The sequence below is a fragment of the Erythrolamprus reginae genome, chromosome 2, assembly GCF_031021105.1.
Source record: "Erythrolamprus reginae isolate rEryReg1 chromosome 2, rEryReg1.hap1, whole genome shotgun sequence".
NCBI lineage: Eukaryota > Metazoa > Chordata > Lepidosauria > Squamata > Dipsadidae > Erythrolamprus > Erythrolamprus reginae.
In genome coordinates this window covers 199,318,340-199,339,012 of record NC_091951.1, presented here as the reverse complement: position 1 = coordinate 199,339,012, position 20,673 = coordinate 199,318,340, and the positions used below count along the sequence as shown (strand labels likewise).

General features: G+C 40.6%; 2 protein-coding genes across 6 annotated transcripts in view; both read right to left on the bottom strand.

Annotated features, from left to right (window-relative positions):
• The window catches only part of UBA1 (ubiquitin like modifier activating enzyme 1), a 53,185-nt gene extending 36,253 nt beyond the window's left edge, over nt 1-16,932 (bottom strand). Inside the window, exon 1 of the mRNA XM_070741139.1 lies at nt 16,738-16,932. Within this exon, the coding sequence (XP_070597240.1) occupies nt 16,738-16,902 (165 nt within the window). The 5' untranslated portion in view covers nt 16,903-16,932. The remainder of the gene's footprint in view (nt 1-16,737) is intronic.
• A 756-nt stretch (nt 16,933-17,688) lies between these two features.
• Nucleotides 17,689-20,673, bottom strand: part of LOC139161683 (caM kinase-like vesicle-associated protein) — a 48,457-nt gene continuing 45,472 nt past the window's right edge. For all 5 annotated transcript variants that reach the window (XM_070741133.1, XM_070741137.1, XM_070741134.1 and 2 more), the window contains one exon: nt 17,689-19,846. In XM_070741133.1, coding sequence (XP_070597234.1) covers nt 19,643-19,846 — 204 coding nt within the window. In that variant the 3' untranslated portion in view covers nt 17,689-19,642. The remainder of the gene's footprint in view (nt 19,847-20,673) is intronic.

The window sequence follows — 20,673 nt, the reverse complement described above, 5'->3', positions numbered from 1 at the left end:
GAAGCTCTTCATAGGAAGAGGAAAGTTTGTACAACTTTCTGTCCTTGGTGGAGGGATTAAGGCCAGAGGCTGGAAATTCCCACTGTTTGAGTAAAGCATCTTTAAACAATTTAGGCATAGGAATTACCTCGTTATCCTCCTGTTCCTCTGTGAAGTAAGGTAAATTCTCCTCCGGGGGATCAGTGGAAGTGGAGGCTTGTTTCTCCTGGGCCGCTAATCCCGTAGAAATTCTAGCTTTGAGGAGGAGAGATTTGAATAATTGAGAAGGAAAAATAGTAATTGGAGGAGGAACCTTTATTTGGGATTCCTCATCATCTGATAAGCCTTGAAAAAGGTCCTCATCATCCTCTATATCCTCATATTCATCCTGGGAGGAATCTGAATCCTCCTGAATAGGAGCTCTGACCGCTGGGGAAGAACCCAAGGGGCGGGAGGGACGAGAAGGAGGAAGAGGTAAGGAAAGCTCATTGATGGTGGAGAGTTTGGCATCAATGGCTTTGGACAACACAGCAAAAATAGACTGGAACTCAGGAGGTAAACTGGAAATATCAGCAGAAATGGCAGAAGAATCCCTAAAGGCCTGGGAGCATCCTGGCTGGGGGGAATCTTCAATAATATCTGGTTCCTCTGGACCTATGCCCCATAGGTTAGGTTGGGGTCTGTCTAGGTTTGGCTCATCCAGAGATAACACAGGGACCCCAGAAGGAGGTAGACTAGAAGCCTCTGGGGGGTCTTGGCTACTGATCACTTGGGCCTGCACTTTCAAACGTTTTGCTGATTTGTCATGGATTTTTTGTAGGGCTAGGTCCCTTCTCTTCTCGGCCCTGGTGACCTTGGTCGAGGGGCGGGCCCCTGGAGAAGAGGAGGAAGAGGCCTGGGGGATACTAGTAATCTCATCGCCTGTAGGCCTGGCCTCTCTGGGACCTTTAGTTGTGCCTCTCTTGGGAAAAGTAGCCATAGTCTGACAATTAACAGAAGACAAGGCTGAGCCAATAACTAAATAATAAGGAGAAGAATTTCAAGGACTTCCCAAGAGGAATGGATCCTGCTTCGAGGCCTCGAAGCTGCTGAAACTTGAGGACAATCTGGGCAAACCCAGAGTTCGTGCCCCCAAACCCAGCGGGGCCAGCCTCCCTAAACTTTATAATTAAGTAAACCAAGGCACTCTGGTTGGAGGCTTAGCCGGTGGAGAATTTAGCCTGGGACCCCCAAGGCCCGCTCCGGGATCCAAGCGGTGGACTGAGGCCTACGCGGCTGGCAGGAGGCCAACACGAGAGGCCTAGATTTAAAAAGGGCGCGAAGGCCTTCGCGCCGAAAAAATCGCTCCGTAAAATTTCTTAAAGGGAAAGCGATCGACTAAGTCCAGGAGACTAGAAGGCGTCTCACTCCGCAGGAGGTATTTTTAAGCCCTTAAATATATTGTATACAATAAATAATCAATAATTCAATAGATTAATACTTGCACCAGGACCTCCAGGCCAACGGATTAGAAGAATCCACAAGCGGCCGCAGGGATCGTAACCGGCAAAACCGCCGGGGGAAAACGAAACCGCAACTTCTCCAAAAGAAAAAAGCCGAGCCGCAAACGGCTGGCGCTATTAGTGCAAGTAAATAATAATGATAAAGCAAATCTTACTACTTTTGAAGAAAGGAAAACGAAGGGAAGGTGTTAGAATGTTGAACGAGCTATCACAATACAACCGCAGGATATGCGAACTGAGCGAATTCTGGGGAAGGGGCGGATCCGGCAAGCTTTTTTAATACTAGGCTCAGTTCCACCGGATTGGACATGAGCAACCCATGTGACTGCTGGACCCGCTCCTTCAGTACGGAGAATTTAACACTGCAAAGATATGTACAGTAAACCACTGACATGCGGAATGTCAGAGCAAAAATTTGATGCTCTCCGAGCAGAAATGTCAAGAATGACAGACATTCTGGAAGTTACCAAATAGAAAATGGACTGGATTGGGTCACCTTAAAAGCACATCAGATTTACTGTGGAGAAGAAAACCACTGAAGAAATGAAGTAGCCATCATTTTAAAATAAAAGCGTAAAGAAGTAAGTGCTTTGGTTCATCCCCCTACAATCAAACCAATCAGTATCACTGTGATCCAAGTCTTCAACCACAGATGCAGAAGTTGAATACTGGCAATTTGCAAACTACTTGTCATGCAAAAGAAAACAAAAATAAAAAAGGCCTCGTATTAATTAGAGGAGATTGGCATGCTAACATTGGAAGTAAAATGGCACTTGGAACAATGAATTTGGGCTCTATGTACAAAATTAAATAGGAGACATGCTAACATTCTGACAAGGGGATTTAATTTTTATATCAAATCTTTATTTCAGTAAACTCAAAAAATGTTCCATATTATCACCAGATGAACAACCTCAAAATCATATCACTATCTATAGCAAAGACGTAGAGATTATATTCAGTTCACAAACTGCTTGCAAAATTACAATTTAAGAGTACAATAATCAGATCAACAGGAGTGACATGCCACCTGATTATACATTAGAGGTACAGAAGAGGTTTAGATGATTAGCTTTGATAAATATAGGGCCTAGAGAACTCTGGACTGGATTGGACTAAACTAGACTAGACTAGTTGGAAGGACCCTGGAGGTCTTCTAGTCCAGGCAGGAAACCTGTTACCATTTCAGACAAATGGTTGTTCAATTTCTTCTTTAAATCTTTCAGTGTTGGGAGCATTCATAATTTCTGGAGGCAAGTTGTACCATAGATTTATGACACCATTAAGGATGGTGCCAAAAGAACATCCCACTATGAGAAACCATAAAAAGATGAAAGGCATATCCACTGACAAACTGAAAAATTACTAAAGAAAGGCAAAAATTAAAAACTACAAAGAAAAATATGCACGCCGAGTTCTAGCAAAAAGTAGACAATCGGTTAAAGAAACTATGCAATTCTATGGGAAGGAGAATAGATTATTAAAAATAGAAATCAAGATAACCACTTCTGTAAAGACGAGCACTCTGAAAGACAAAGATGACAGAAAAAAGTGATATAAAGAAGAAGTGATATGGCTGTGTGAAAGAACGACACAAAAATAATTCCCAAATTGGCATCTACAAAGGCCTACTTGCTAAAAAGTAAAGTTAGAATGTAGAATAAGGCTCAAAGGCAATTTGGAGGTAATCTTAAATAAGCCCTAGAAAATTTTGCTAATGACAAAGCTGCAGAATTGGATGAAGTACCCGAAAAAGTAAAATTTTACAAGATGACATACTTAAGCACTACTCCTAGTCTTTAACAAATATGGAAAACAGAACAGTAGTCAAAGGGAAATATCAAAAACAACATAGAATAGTACAGGTAGTACACTTACAACATACTGTAATGGTCTCCACATGGGGCTACCTTTGAAATATGTTCGGAAACTTCAGATCGTGCAGAATGCAGCTGCGAGAGCAATCATGGGCTTCTCTAAGTATGCCCATATTATTCCAACACTCCGCAGTCTGCATTGGTTGCCGATCAGTTTCCGGTCACAATTCAAAGTGTTGGTTATGACCTATAAAGCCCTTCATGGCACTGGACCAGAATATCTCCAGGACCGCCTTCTGCCGCACGAATCCCAGCGACCGGTTAGGTCCCACAAAGTTAGCCTTCTCCGGGTCCCGTCGACTAAACAATGTCGTCTGGCGGGACCAAGGGGAAGAGCCTTCTCTGTAGTGGCTCCGACCCTCTGGAACCAGCTCCCCCCAGAGATTAGGATTGCCCCCACCCTCCTTGCCTTTTGTAAACTCCTTAAAACCCACCTCTGCCGTCAGGCATGGGGGAATTGAAACATCTCCCCCTTGCTCATGTTGTTTTGGTGTATGATTGATTGTGTGCTTGTTTTTTATATATATTGAGGTTGCTTTTATGAATTTTTTAACCTAAAACTGTAATTAGATTGAGAAATATTAGATTTGTCACTATGTACTGTTTTTGCCATTGTTGTGAGCCACCCTGAGTCTGCGGAGAAGGGCGGCATATAAATCCAATAAATCTAATCTAATCTAACAGTTCGTTTATGACTGTTCAAAATTCCCATGGCATACCAATGGTATACCAGTGCCATGGCATACCAAAATTACCATGGCACTTACAACCACTGCAGCATCCATGTGATCATGTGATCAAAATTCAGACTCTTGGCAAGTGACTCATATTTATGACGGTTGCAATGTCGTGGGATTTTGTGATCACCTCTTGTGACTTTCTGACAAGCCAAATTAATAGGGGGGCCAGATTCATTTAACAACGGTGTTACTAACTTAGCATCCGCGGCAATTCATTTAACAAACTGTGGCAAGAAAGGTCATAAAATGGGACAAAACTCACTTAACAAATGTCTCAGTTAGCAAAAGAAATTTTGGGCTCAATTGTAGTAATGTCGGAATCAACCTACACCCAGATGTTACTTGCAAGATTGTTTGCTACTCAAGCATATTGATTTGAATGTGGATTTGGAGTTTAAAAAAAATCTGAATTACCCAAGTGATATGAAAATTGATGCTATGGATCAGAAAACGGACTTTAAGAGGGATATGAAAAACAATACCAAAAATGATTGACACATGACACCAACTATTGTCTTAATAACTTAAATAAATTAATAATTTAAAGGAACACACAAATAATAAATCATAAAAGTGACTTGGATTTACAAAAGGAATGTCTGCAATTGCTGAAACTCTTTCTAGGAAGAGTAGAGTAATTGTAGGAATTACTCAAGCTGTTTATGAAAGGAGACAAGACTTTTGTTGATTAAGATTGAATGATATGTTTGCGTAGTTTGATTACTGAGAAGGCATGAAATATGGGAATACATTGAAGCGTTAGAGGTATTAAATTATCCAAACTGTTTATACTTGTGTGGAAGGTGGAGGAAGTAATCTATTACATATCGTGTTTTTCTTTTCCTTTTTGTTCCTATCTCTTTTCACTTTTCTTTCTCTTTTCTTTCCGTTTCATATTTTGCACAGCTTGTATCAATTTTTCTCTTTGTACTTGTAATCTTTAATGAAATGTCTGTAAAAAAAATGAAAATACCTTTGACTGCAAGAAGAATCACTAATCCCTCACATCTGGGACATAAACTGTTTCAACTCCTACCCTCAAAACGTTGCTACAGAGCACTGCACACCAAGACAACTAGACACAAGAACAGTTTATTCCTGAACGCCATCACTCGGCTAAACAAATTATTCCTTCACCATTATCAAGCTGCATTACTATTACTATTAGTCTTCTCATCATTCCTGTCACCCATCTCCTCCCATTTAGGACTGCATGACTGTAACTTGTTGCTTGTATCCTTACTATTTGTATTAATATTGATTGTTTCCTGATTGCTTATTTGTGCCCCACGACAATCATTAACTGTTGTACCTCATGATTCTTGACAGATGTATCTTTTCTTTTATGTACACTGATAGCCTATGCACCAAAGACAAATTCCTTGTATGGCCAATAAAGAAATCTATTCTCAATACAGGTAGTCCTCAACTTATGATCAGAATTTCCACTGCCGAGCATTTCAATCATTAGGCAAAGCATCATGTGATCACAGTTCCAATGGCCTGGTTGTGGAGGAGGCAGTGGGATCACAAGTTGTGGTGCTCTCTATCTCTGGGTGAAACAGAAGAGTCGATGGCAGTTCATAGTCACTCATGCCCTCATCACCTCGAGGTTTGATTACTGCAACACTCTCTACATGGGGCTACCTTTGAAAAGTGTTCGGAAACTTCAGATCGTGCAGAATGCAGCAGCAAGAGCCATCGTGGGGCTTCCTAGATTCGCCCACATTTCTGCAACACTCCGCAGCCTGCACTGGCTGCCGATCGGTTTCCGGTCACAATTCAAAGTGTTGGTAATGACCTTTAAAGCCCTACATGGCATTGGCCCAGAATACATCCGGAACCGCCTTCTACCGCACGAATCCCAGCGGCCGATAAAGTTCCACAGAGTTGGCCTTCTCTGGGTCCCATCGACCAAACAATGTCATTTGGCGGGCCCCAGAGGAAGAGCCTTCTCTGTGGGGGCCCCGGCCCTCTGGAATCAACTCCCCCCAGAGATTAGAACGGCCCCCACCCTCCTTGTCTTTCGCAAATTACTCAAGACCCACCTTTGTCGCCAGGCATGGGGGAGTTAAGATATTCTTTCCCCCTAGGCCATTACAAGTTATGTATGGTACGTTTGTGTGTATGTTTGTTTTTTTACAATAAGGGTTTTTAGTTGTTTTATTAAATTGGATTGTTACATGTTGTTTTACCATTGCTGTTAGCCGCCCCAAGTCTGCGGAGAGGGGCGGCATACAAATCCAATAAATAAATAAATAAGTTCCCAGAAGAAGGTAGAAGCTTTGCAGGAGGCACCATTTGGGGGTGGAAGCGCTAACTAAACTGAAGGAATCAGAAAAATGCAGGCTTCCCAGAGGCGCAGTGCACACTCTGCAACTTATGTTAGAAGCACGCCCACAAAAAAATGAAATTAAAAAATAATTGTTTTAAAAAAAATCAAAAAGATATTGACAAAATGGTGGAAGGCCTTAAGCATAAAACGTATCAGGAAAGACTTAATGAACTCAATCTGTATAGTCTGGAGGACAGAAGGGAAAGGGGGGACATGATCGAAACATTTAAATATGTTAAAGGGTTAAATAAGGTTCAGGAGGGAAGTGTTTTTAATAGGAAAGTGAACACAAGAACAAGGGGACACAATCTGAAGTTAGTTGGGGGAAAGATCAAAAGCAACGTGAGGTAATATTATTTTACTGAAAGAGTAGTAGATCCTTGGAACAAACTTCCAGCAGACGTGGTTGGTAAATCCACAGTAACTGAATTTACACATGCCTGGGATAAACATATATCCATCCTAAGATAAAATACAGGAAATAGTATAAGGGCAGACTAGATGGACCATGAGGTCTTTTTCTGCCGTCAGTCTTCTATGTTCCTATACCGAAAACTGGGCTGCGGATTTCAGAATAGGGTGGAAGCAAGCCCAGCATCTGCAGAGCCTACCCACAGACCCTCTGCTCACTCCAGGCCCAGCCTTCCTCCAGCACACACTCACAAACAGCCAGCAGCTTCCAACACGCTGAATCCTGCAGATGGCTCTCCAAGGACACCTGCGGTGTGTGCTCTGCAACTCTCATAAAGGAAATTTGAACAACATTGGTTTCCTTCCTATATAAATAGCACTGTAGTCTCTGCACATTTGCCATTTCTGAGGTCCACATAGAAAGCTATTTAGGAATGAAACAAGAATCCATTGGATTAGACCAAAGATTCTCCATTACTAATATTCTTCCATAATAATAATTTATTAGATTTGTATGCCGCCCCTCTCCGAGGACTCAGAGCGGCTCACAACAAAATACAATGTCACAAATCCAATATATTAAAAGCACATTAAAAACCCATTATTAAAACCATGCAACTCAGACAAACCATACACAATTCTATCATAGCCTTAGCATAGCCTAGGGGGCAACTCAGTTACCCCATGCCTGGAGACATAGGTGGGTTTTGAGTAGCTTATGAAAGGCAAGGAGGGTGGGGGTGGTTCTAATCTCCAGGGGGAGTTGATTCCAGTGGGCCGGGGCGGCCACAAAGAAGGCTCTTCCCCTGGGTCCCACCAGACATTGTGTATTGGACGCTGGGATTCGTGCGGCAGAAGACAGTCCCAAAGGCACCGTCTATTCATACTATGTAGTCAAGTGTATCACAGAGAATAGAATGGAATTTTTTATTAGTCAAATGTGATTGGACACATGAGGAATTCATCTTGGTGTATGTGCTCTCAGTATACATAAAAACACAAGATATGTTCGTCAAGAATCATAAGGTACAACACTTAATAATAGTCATAGGGTACAAATAAGCAATCAAATCATATTAGCAACCGTTCAATATAAATTGTATATATTTATTCTATATAGATATATGAATTGCTCACATTCACAAAGAATAAACAAGTAAATTCTCCTCTATAATCTGCCTGACTAGTTATTTAAGGTATTTGACCACTGAACATGGAAATTCCACTCACCATCACACTGAATAACTGTATAAAATGGTATAAAATTGTTCCCCCACAGTCCTACAGTTGTGCCAGAGCAAAACACTAATTGTTCTCTTCTGCTCCATAATCTGCACTGTGCCGTGCCTGCCTTGTTTCCTTTTAATCTGGGCAAGCATTTTCAGGAGTTGGTATAGTGATAAATATATAATCCATTCCTGTGTAAAGAATCTGAATTATAAAGCATGAAAAATATCGTTTTTATTTCCTATATTTATAGCCTACCTTTAATTCAGAAGCACCACATACAGTGTCTTTTCCTATTTTCCGCCCTGCTACAACAATTCTGTGAACTATCTGGAGTCATCAATAGAAGATGGAATAAGACAAGAGTTGGTGGCTGGCTTATATAATCAGCTTCTCGAACAAATGGGAAATTAGGTGAACCCGGATCTTGCCTATCATAGCCAAACCAGCTAGGAAATTAAAAAGTTTATCGCCTTTTGTATAAATCCTGACATCTGCATATAATACATAAAATATTCTGGACTACTGACATTTTCTCTGCTTTGCCCATCTATTTGAACAATGTGGCTATTTAAATAGGAATAAAATGATTCCACTGTTAGGAAAACAAGTGTCCATTTGCACTATAGGCCAGAGGTGGCCAACTGGAAACCACCTAGCTGCTTTTTATTGGCCCCAAAAAGTCCCTATTTTGAAATGGAAAATATATGAACACTACGATATAAAAACATCACAGCTATAAAATCGTAATAGGGACCACACTTTCTGGCTACTATGGGTGAAGTCTAAGTTTTCAGTTATTTCAATTGATCTTTCTTTATACTCGTTGTTAATGGAGCATTTTATTTCTTCTCCCAGAGGTGGGGTGCTTGTTCTTCAATATTCTTCATATTAATTCTCTATGATGCAGCTCCAGCAAGGAATGTATTCACAAGTTATATTACGTTTCATATATTACGATTATGTCTCCCATGAATTGGGAGTAGGTTTTTTTACTGAAGGGAGAATCCAAAGGACAGGCCACGCTACAACTCATGCAAAGCTCTTTAAGTGGGGAATGGCTGAGAGGTCGCAAATGTGACTGTGGTGCAGCAGAACAAACCATAACACATATAATTCAAGAATGCCTCCTCAGGGTATGTCAAGGCACTTGGGATGATCTTACACAGCCACCTCAGAAGCAATGAGATAGATGTATGTATGTATGTGTGTGTAGGGTGTGCATGTGTGTGTAACGTATTTTTGCTGATAATGAAAAGGAAGGGAGACTACTATAGATCTATTTCAAGCTTATATGCCCTCATCAGGTAGCCACACTCTTACTGGGATTTGAACCTGGGGCTCTGCCTTGTAAGGAAGCTGTATGCTCCTTCTATATACCAGGGTGACTCGATTAAAAAAATCATATTTATTTATTTGTTTGTTTGTTTATTCATCCATTTATTTAATATGCCGCTCACTCCAAACGGACTCTGAGCAGCTAGGATATGGATATATATATATATATATATATATATATATATATATATATATATATATATATATATTTTTTTTTCTTATGTCGGATGACCCTGGTATATTTTTAAGGAACGTCACAGCTCCTTTTTTTTGCCTATAGGCCCAGCCTAGGGCCACTGCAAGGCAGTAATATATTTATAGCCGACAAACTATATTTTGTATGTGTTAAATGTTTATAGCTGGAATTTTTTAAAATTAAGGGAGACCAGGATAGATCTAATAAGGCCGAAATAGATCTATCCTGGTCTCCCTTAATTTTAAAAAATTCCAGCTATAAACATTTAACATATATATATATATATATATATGTGTGTGTGTGTGTGTGTGTGTGTGTGTGTGTGTGTGTGTGTTTTTTCGTAAATATATATATATATATATATATATATATATATACACACACATATACATACATACATACATACATACATACATACATACATACATAGCCACCCAATCTACTTGCAACATTTAAATCAGAACTCCACTCCCACCACTATTTATAAGGAACAAATTGCAGTTGCAAACAAACTACTGTATATTCAAAACAGCACGAAGCCCATAACTTCAGCCTGATGATGGTGAATGTGATTTCACCGAAACGTCGCAGAGACACTCAAAACATTACACGGGGAAAAACCCGAACTCACAACAATCTACATATATTTATAGGTGCCTTGAATATAAATACAATTTATGCATGGTATGTTTGTGTGTATGTTTGGTTTTTTAATAAGGATTTTGAGTTATTTTAAATATTAGATTTGTCATATGCTGTTTTATTATTGTTGTTAGCTGCCCCGAGTCTACGGAGAGGGGCGGCATACAAATCTAATAAATAAATAAATAAATAAATAAATAAATAAATAAATAAATAAATAAAAACATAAAAACATAAAAATAAAAATAAAAATAAATCTACATCAACTAAATATGTATTTAATTTAAATAAAACTGATGCTTTCTTTAAACTAAATTTGTATATCAGTGATAGCATGACCTCTGTAGATACCATGTGCTAAGTGGATAATAAACTATAAAATCAAGCCGGGAAACCCATAAATCCTATTGTGAAACCCAGCACAGCTAGTCTCATCCATTTTGTAATCCCAAAGTTGGGGGAAAAAGGTATATGGAATCACCAAAAGATGAGTATCCTGCCTTAAAGACTTTGGTTATAGCACCGTTTTCCAGCAATTCTTACCCTTCTTTCGGAACTAGCTCCATCGGTGATGACTTGGAGAAAAGGTTTAGCCACAGACCTGCCCTTTGCCAGAAATAGGCTTAGGTCCATTTATATACTTTATTATTCTATTAATTTCTCAAGACAGTAAACATACTTAATGTGTCCTTCCTCCTCCTCCTTTCTCTACAACAATAATGCTGAAAGAGAGTTACTGGCCTGAAGTTGCCCAACCAGTTTTCATGCCTAAATTGGGCCTAGAACTCAGCTTCCTAATTTCAAGCTTGGTGCTTTAACCCAGTGTTTCCCAACCTTGGCAACTTGAAGAGATCTGGACTTCAACTCCCAGAATTCCCCAGCCAGCAAATGCTGGCTGGGGAATTCTGGGGGTTGAAGTCCAGATCTCTTCAAGTTGCCAAGGTTGGGAAACACTGCTTTAAACCATTAGACCAAATTCTTTCTCTGCTCCTATTTACCATTTACATGAAACCTCTGAGCAAGGTCAACCATTGACATTGGGTCAAGTATCATCACTATGATGTTGATACACAGTTGTACATCTATGCCCTAGGTAGTGGAGTGTTTCTCAGTGCCTGCAAACTGTACAGGTCTAGATGGGGAAGAACCTGATTTGGCTCAAGCCTGATAGAATGAGTAGCTGTGGGGTTTACGTCCCACCATATCTAGATATTTACCTTCTTTAACTTTGGCTATACAGTACTCCCCATTAACCCCATTAAATTTGGTGGCCTCACTGCGGGGGCCTTTCTAGATTCATAGCTCCTGCTCAAACAGGGAGTTCATATCAAACAGTGATTCATATCTTACTAACCTCCTATTGTTGGCTTTCCTATTATTCTCCCACAATCGCAATGTGCTACATGGGAATTCCTTTGAAGAGTATACAAAAACTTCAACTGGTCCAGAATCTAGTGGAACAGTCAGTAATATGACCTATAAAACCCTTTATGGCATCAGACCAGAATACCTTTGGGACCGCCTTCTGCCGCACGAATCCCAGCAACCGATTAGATCCCACAGAGTTGGCCTTCTCCGAGTCCCGTCGACAAAACAATGTCATCTGGCGGCACCCAGGGGGAGAGCCTCCTCTGTGGTGGCCCCGACCCTCTGGAACCAACTCCCCCCGGAGATTAGGACTGCCCCCACTCTCCTTACCTTTCACAAACTCTAATAAATAAGTCTGCGGAGAGGGGTGGCATACAAATCTAATTAATAATAATAATAATAATAATAATAATAATAATAATAATAATAAACAACTCCTAAAAACCCACCTTTGCCGCCAGGCATGGGGAAATTGATTCCCCTCGGCCGCTCCGTTTTAAGTATGGTTTGTTTGGGTTGTATGAGTGTTTTTAATCAAGAGTTTTTAACTGTTTTGCTTTTTATTCATTGGATTTGTATTTTGTATTCTTGTTGTGAGCCGCTCCGAGTCTTCGGAGAGGGGCGGCATACAAATCTAATAAATAAATAAAATAAATAAAATAAATAAATAAATAAAATAAATAAATATACAGTTCATCCATACAGAATTGCTACTGTGTGAGCTGCATTGAATCCCAATGATTGGTTGTTACCTTTGACTCTCAACAAGACAGGAGGCCAGGTAATTTGTTAGACCAGAATCTATGTGCCCCATCTTAATCTTGTAAAATGGGTATCCAGATGCTCATGGTGAAACTGTATTACCTGATAGGGCCTTAGAAACATACCTTATCTTCTCTGTCAAGATACCCGCCTTATGGAAAACTCTCCTTCCAGAAATACAAATGACCCCAACTCTATTGGCCTTGAAGAAAATGATTGGTGCTTAGTTTATTCCCCTAGGCTAGGGGTAGGCAAAGTTGGCTCTTCTATGACATGTGGACTTCAACTCCCAGAATTCCTGAGCTAGTATGATTGGCTCGGGAATTCTGGGAGGTGAAGTCCACAAGTCATAGAAGAGCCAACTTTGCCTACGCCTGCCCTGGGCAGCAGGGCCAGGATGTTGACAGAACCAAAATTAAGGAGTTACACTAAGTTATTAGTCTATATAGGAACTGCACACATTTTTTGTGATGCACAGTAACAGATCTTTGACTAAAGAGCAGCTATCTTTCCTGAACTAGCCTAACACAATGAGCCATAAAATTCGCTGAAAACAAGGGCTCAAATAACATCTAGTTTTCATTAAAAAAAATATTTCAAGAAGTGAACAAGTAGTGAAGAGCTCCAATATGTCTGCTTATCATTCAGGTTTTGTTTTGCTAGACAGGATATTTCCTATTTAAAAGTCTACATTGGTTACTGAAGGATCCACTGAAATTGCCAAGAGGATCTCAGTCCACATGGCCAACCTCTATCCTAAAAAGGACATACTGTATATGTTTTATATGTCTTTATAAGTACAAAGTATAGTGTTAATCTTCTTCTGCCTCTTGTGGTTTACATGTCAGAGATCACCTTCCAAAAATTGATGGAGCTTGCTCAAAAACTAAACTTGATTTAAGCTGATTTGTATAGTATTTAAAATAACTCTAGAGTAATCTTTTCTAGTAGAAAAGATTATTTCTACCCACTATTTAATAATTTTATTTATGGATCACATAAAAATACAACTTTGGTAACAACATGGAGAGGCATTCTGAATCCCTTCTGACTTAAAGCACAAACTGTATTCTGAAGTATTTTAACAGCTTATTAATAGGTGGCTATTATTAACTAAATTATTCTGCTCCATGTTAACCAGGTCAGATGGATCAGTTATAAGAAATAGGTAAAATGCATAAAAAGACTGAACGAATTCTACATTTTGGGGTACTTATTCAAACAATTTTATGACTTCACAGAAAGACAATAACACAATACTGTATAGTTTTTCTGAACAATACATATTTACTCCATAGTTCTGTTAGGTTTAGAGCATTAACGAATCAATATATTCTGAGGAAGATTGAAGACTTTATTAATCAACTATAAAATTTAGTTGATAAAATCAAGATATTTTTTTTGAAATTCAGATGAGACCTCAGATGCTTTTCTTTGTTAACAGGGTTTTTGCAAACTCTACTGAGATTGCGTTTGCAAAGGGTTTTTTTAAAACTACTATTAACAGTATCGTTTATACACGATAACACATTCAGCCAAACACATGTATCTTGAGTGCAGGAGATATGCTTAGCTATAAGCCAACCAAATTCATTGTTTATAAACCATGGCAGCCTGTTACAGATATGAGTCAAGGACAGCACATCAGGCAAAGCGGCAAGCAGTGTCGTATTCACTGTGCAGCCTTGTGTTTAAACCTATTGTACTAATGTGACTTCACACCATTCCCTAGCAAGAGACTTAGAAGCTCTTAATATCAGATTTCCCTCCTGGTTCTGTCTTAAAAAAGAATCTTATACAAGTCAGAAACCAGCAGGCAGGCAAACACTTTTCTCCCACAGGTGGGAATGGACAGCAATGTCTAAATAAAAGCTATGACTGTGAAAGCCATTTTTGATCATCTAACCCAGTGTTTCCCAACCTTGACAACTTAAAGATATCTGGACTTCAACTCCCAGAATTCCCCAGCCAGCATTTGCTGGCTGAGGAATTCTGGGAGTTGAAGTCCAAATACCTTCAAATTGCCAAGGTTGGGAAACACTGATCTAACCGTCCAATTCCTAATTCCAGAAAATTTGTTCAAGGTCAATGCTTCAGCAGAGTCTAAGGCATGTCTGAAAAAGGAGGCGCTAAATCAAGACACTTGCCTTCATTATTTTTCATGAATTGATTCAATAAACCAGCATACATCAAGTACTGAGCACAGATATCTATACAAATTCCTTTGTAAATATGCAGGGAATAGGATATTTATAGGCTTTTTAAAACAACTGTTAAAAAATTGGTTCAATGGCTGCCACAGTGTAAGAAATATGTGAACAAGAATTGCAAGCTAAGTTTTGATCCTGAATATAAACTTTTGTTTGGAGCCACGCATTCAGAAGTATAGATGCTTAATCTTAGTAGGCATATGGCTGTCTAAAATTATTTCCCCTCCACATACAGAACTCCAACTGGCAACCTAGGTAGTCTAATTAAAAGAGAGAGAAAAATATCAGAGTAGTTTTATATTGATCCAACTCTTTATGGTCCACACCAGAAAGACACTCTTACTCCCAGAGTTAAACAAGATTGTCAGTCTTCAGGTTTATGGGATTTATTTTGTTTTCTTAGTAAAACTTTGGAGATGCACCAACTGGAGTCTGGGTTAAGAGTAACTGAATAAAACTTATAATCCTGAGCACAAAAATACCTTCCAAGTGTGTCACTATTTCATCATAATTTAAATCGAGGTATTATAATTAAAAATTAACCGCTTGCAAATCTATTGCAAGTCACCTAATTACCTAAAAGTAGATCTTTTTGTTGGTGCCTGGTTTAAATTTGCCAAAAATTTACTCTAGTTATCATTACTTATTGATAAAGAAAATTTCTGTTGCAAACCTCCAGGCAACTGGATGGCAGTAACTCTAATTCTTTTCTGTCATCTACCGGTTGTCCAATTTTCTGCAGCCCACTTAGCCTGCCTCATTTAAATTCACATTCCCTTCCTGACAAGCCTTGCAACAGAACTGATTACAACCCTTTGTCTCCTTCCAAATACACAAAGAAAAGAGCGCCTGAGATCCAAGATGCTGGTAGAGGATGGCAGGTTTTTTGGGGGGTTTTTTTTGGGGGGGGGGGGGGGGTGTTGCTCCATGAGCAGAACGCAGAAAAAAGATTGAAAATAAAAATACCCAGCACAGATTAAGCAATCCTATTTAAAGGCAGTATTCTGTTAAACAGGCCAATGTGCCAGGAATGTAAAGCTGAATAAAGAAAGAGATCCTACTGATCACAGGGCAGATTGTTTTGCTGAGGCTGTTTCGCGCCCCCCCCCCCCCTCCACATCCAAATTTACCGTAGGTTGTCTCTGGGGAGTTTTTATTTATTTATTTATTGATAAATTAATTGATTGGATTGATTGTTCTTGTATGCCAAAGGACTCTGGGCAGCTTCCAACGAATGTGAACAATACATAAAAATATTAAAAACAGTAATGAAACCCAGCCAACGTACATACTCTCACACTTTTGAGAGATTTCCCCCTTTTTACTTTGGCTTATAGGAGATCGCAAGGTGCCCTGCCCACTGATGCGGCTCATATAAAGAATATGCAATGTTGTGGATTGTCCTGGATAAAGGGGAGTGACTATACCTTCTCCTTATCTTATGCACGTATTGTGTGTGTGTGTATAGATAGATAGATAGATAGATAGATAGATAGATAGATAGATAGATAGATAGATAGATAGATAGATAAAGATAGATAGATAGATAGATAGATGATAGATAGATGGAGATAGATAGATAGATAGATAGATAGATAGATAGATAGATAGATAGATAGATAGAGATAGAGAGACAGTTAGATAGATAGATGTCTATTGATTATCTATCAGCCAACGGACAGGACCCAAAGTCCCCATCAACGGAGCACAGGATGGCGGAGCTGGGAGAAAAAAACAAAATGCCATCCATATTGCTCGATCCCACCGTAAGAAAGAAAGAAAAAATGTATATGCCCAGTTGGGAAATCCTGGTGGGTGGGGAAGTGAACTACATGCACACACAAACACACACCCTGCAAAGTGCATGACAGGCTGTGTGAACTTTTCTTCCCCGGCCATCCCTTTTGCAGAGACCTTGATGCCCCCCCCCTCGCATCAGCAAAATGACCTTGTGCTTCAACGCGCCGCCTCCGCCAGCGCCCCCCCCCCCCGTTCCCTCTCACCCTTTCCGCCCATCCTTTTTATCACCATTGCTGCTTTAACCGGTTCCCCCGCGCATCAGAGGAGAAGGCCGGCCCTTGCTTTTTGCCCTCTCTGCCCTCTCCCTGCCCTCTTCTTCATGCTCCCCTCCCCCCGGGTTCGGCTCTTACCCCCCCACTGTGGACCGCCTGAGTTCCAACTCCGGCTTCTGCTCCCGCCGCTATAGACGCCTGCAGGCCCTCGCCGCCGCCTGCTAATGAAGAAGAAGTCGGCTCAGCCCATTCAGGGGTAGAGGGGGAGAAAGGTCCCTCAGCCTCCTCTATCTTGTCAGCCATCGAAGTAGTTCCTGTCCAGTAGTCAAACGAAATGCTTTTTTTCTCCCTGAGGAGATCCTCTTTTTTTTTTTTTTTGGAAAAGAATTGCTGGATTGAAAGAAGAGGAATCAAAGCAGCGATTCTCAGCTCCCCCCCCTCCTACCGCCACGTTCGGAATGGTGGAGCTCAGCGAGCGCAAGGCTGCTTGGGCGATGTAGTTTATTCATCGGCTGGAATGGATGGGTAGGCGAGCACGTGGCTGCTGCAGTCGCGTGAATTGGGGGCAGATCGGAGGAATGATCGCCGTTCGAAAGGACTTGAAGCGGAGGCGGATCGATTAGCGGGGTGAAGCGAGGAGAACCGAATGAGATCAAATACAGAAAGACATCTACCTGAGAAGCGTTTAAATGAAGGAGCACTGGACAGAGGATAAGAATATTGATGAGTTTGGCAGATTCATTTGAATTAGATGATGGGAGTCTACGGAGAGGGGCGGCATACAAATTTAATAAATAAATAAATAACATATCCTGAATCGCTGTAAGAAGGGCGGCACAGAAATCTAATTAATCCTCCTTTCAGGGCCTTAGGAAAATAGAGGATGCTTCTGAACTCATAGAATGTTATCCATTGAATAACCATAACCTGTTCTATTGTATTCACTTGGAATCATCACTTTAGTATTCAACGAGTGGCATCGTTTGGTCCACACGTTTTCTTCAGGTAAATTCCCATTTCACACAGAGGCATATGATGGGGCAGGGAAAATAGAACTTAATCGGAACCAGAAATGACTAGAAACTTGTATGGTGTCAAGGCTCTGCTTTTTAATGTAGATTTATTCCAAAGCATACACAATAGCTTTATCTCTGCCATTTGAGAACCGGGAAATGCTTCCAAAGTATCCAAACTATTCTGACACATCTTTTGCTTTGATTTGGAGAGGTATGAAAGATGGGCACCTGTCAGATATATTGTCCTGGGTAAGAAGTTGCTGGTTCTGATGAGAACTGAGCTATCTCAAGGTCATCTTGATTGATACCTAACAGTATTTCATATTCCATTTGCATTCAAAAGGATTCACTGTTTTAAAAGAGTTTATAATATGTATTGTATATTTTGCAAAAATTCCACTTCTCAATTGAAAGGCAAACCCAGTTTTCCTCCTATGTGTTAAACAGAAATTTTGGACTGTGGTTCAACATCTCTGGAGGTCAGTAAGTTGCATATGATGGCAAAGATATTTTTTTAAAAATTTAATGTGATCTTCATTTTAGAATGGAACAGTCAAAAACATTTGATTATTCTGAGGTTCACCATGCTTCAGTTTCAAGATATTTTTTTTACTGGGAATTGAAAGATAGCTTTAACATAGGATGACTGATAAGTCATAGTTTGAAAGAGGTCTAAGCACTGCAGTACATTTAAGCTGCAATAACCCAACACTTTAAACTTGGCCACTAAATTAATCTAGTTTAACCCATTTTCTAGGCTATATACATTGGACTAAATTAGCCAACCAGACTAATCAAGTCTAACGCTCAGGTTTAGCAGGGTGCACAACTGCAACCGCTAGATCTTTATAAGTAGCCTGAATAAGTGTGTTCTGATAACACCTTTTATTTTTCAAAGCAGGAAAATTAAAAATAGATTCTTACTCCTCTCCCCAAATCTGCTTGGGTCTTTTTGAGGTACCTGGATGATAAACTTATCCCCAAGAAACACATTTTTAAAAAAGACAATAATCAGAGAAAGACCCTGTTTTATTTTCTTTCCCAGAGCTGCCCCAGGGGAGGGAAAGACAGCACCAGGAGAGGGCAGCTAGGATTTTATGTATTAAAATAACATCTTCATAAAACATGCAGCTGGCCTGGACATGCATCCCACTTACTCCATCCCCTCCTTCCACAGTCCAGCTGAGGTTGAGATTCGACTTAACCAAGTAACAATTCATCATTGCTGCCTTTCCAAGCTGTCTCTGCTTTGGCTAACAATTACATGTGAGACCAGCACTGCAGAATGGAAAGGGGGGAGGGGGGGAAGCTGGAAAATTGACCTCTGGCTTGTGGAATTGACTGTCTTCTGACTCTTGCTTTGCTAGCTGGGCATTGCCCTCTTTTCCATTCTCTTTGGATACATTTTTGTCAGCAGTGCAGGCGATCTTAGTTCCTAAGAGTATCTACAAGTAGGAGGTGAAGATTCCTCCCCCCCCCCTTTTTTTTTTTTGGCTTTCCACCCTGAGGGAAGCAACTGTGAATCAAACTGTGCTGTCTTCTAAGCCCCTGTGAAACCACAGAGGCAGGGATGCAAATATTGTGGGACCTTGGTCTTTGGACCTGAGAGATACTGTCACTTAGCAAAGGCATAAGGGTTCATTGCATGGGGGACAAGTAAAGCTGGAGGAAAAGGGCCATGGCTTGTACCGGCTACTGGGAAAGGCTTCAAAAGCAGGCCTATGCTCCCATAAAAGGTATGAGGTGTCTACTGCGTTAGATGACAGCTGAAAATCGTCTAGCTAATGGTGTCTCTGGTCCTCAGGCTTTATTTCCTATATACAATATGTAGCTTAATGTGGTTGATTGGTCCTGATGTCCAGTTGCCTGTCCATCAAAACAAGTAGTTCCTGACCAATAGGCAGGAATAGAGGAAATGGGTAATACCACTGTGTAGCTCCCCCCATGCTGCTATCCCACAGAACCCTCCCCTTTGAAGAGCAGAGTGCGTTGATCCAGCAGAGAAAACATCAAGGCAGGAAGAGCAATCATTCTCTCTGCTCAGCAGCTACTTCTGTCTTGCTCTCCGGCTCCTCTAGTGAACATGGAGTCTCCAAATGTTCAGCCAGTCTGGGAGCTTCAATGGTGACCTCGTGAGCCACGCTCATGGAGGTACGAGGAGTAACAGGGAGGCGGCCCCCGACATCTGTGGCCCGGAGACGTTGCATGAATGTAGTGACTCGGATGGCTTTCTGCAATAAGAAAAGCAACGTCAAGAAATGGCATGGAATGAGCACCGGAACGGCTACCCTTCAAGTGCCAAATGATACTGGCTCCTGAATGAAGAACTGGCATAGCTCACAACTGCTGTGAAATGTTGGGAAGCAGAAACATGGTTTCCTTCTCTCCACTTTTTGCAGCCTTACAACAGCAGCAATATATTTGAATGAGCGGTTTCCTTAAAACATTGGATTCTAAAGATTCATAGGAGAGAACAGTGAAAAACACGATTGTATTTACATGTCCTATAAGCCAGTGTTTCCCAACCTTGGCACCTTGAAGATATTTGGACAACTCCCAGAATTCCCCAGCCAGCGAATGCTGGCTGGGGAATTCTGGGAGTTGAAGTCCAGATATCTTCAAGGTGCCAAGGTTGGGAAACACTGCTATAAGCTTTGCACGACTTGTTTGAAAGATCAAAATTCTTCCTCAGCAGCCCGTCTGGAGGAATTGGTCCTTCTGCCCCATCGCCACTGAAGACATTTTTTCCCTACCTATTTATTAAAATACATTATTTTCTGGTTACTTGCCATATTTTCCCTTTGCTATAGATCATAGAGTTGGAAGGCCATCAAATCCAGCCTGCCTTCCCTTCACTATCTCTGTTAGATTACTATCCAGCCTGTGTTTAAAAATCGCTAGTAAAGAGAAAGAAATCACTCCCTAGGGTAACCTCTTCCATTTATTGACAGCTGTTACTGTTTAGAAGGTCTTCCTCCTATCTAATTTGTATCTACTCCCTTGAAGTTTCCAGTCCTCTGGATTTGCTCCAATTTTATCAATGTAAATTTTGTAAACC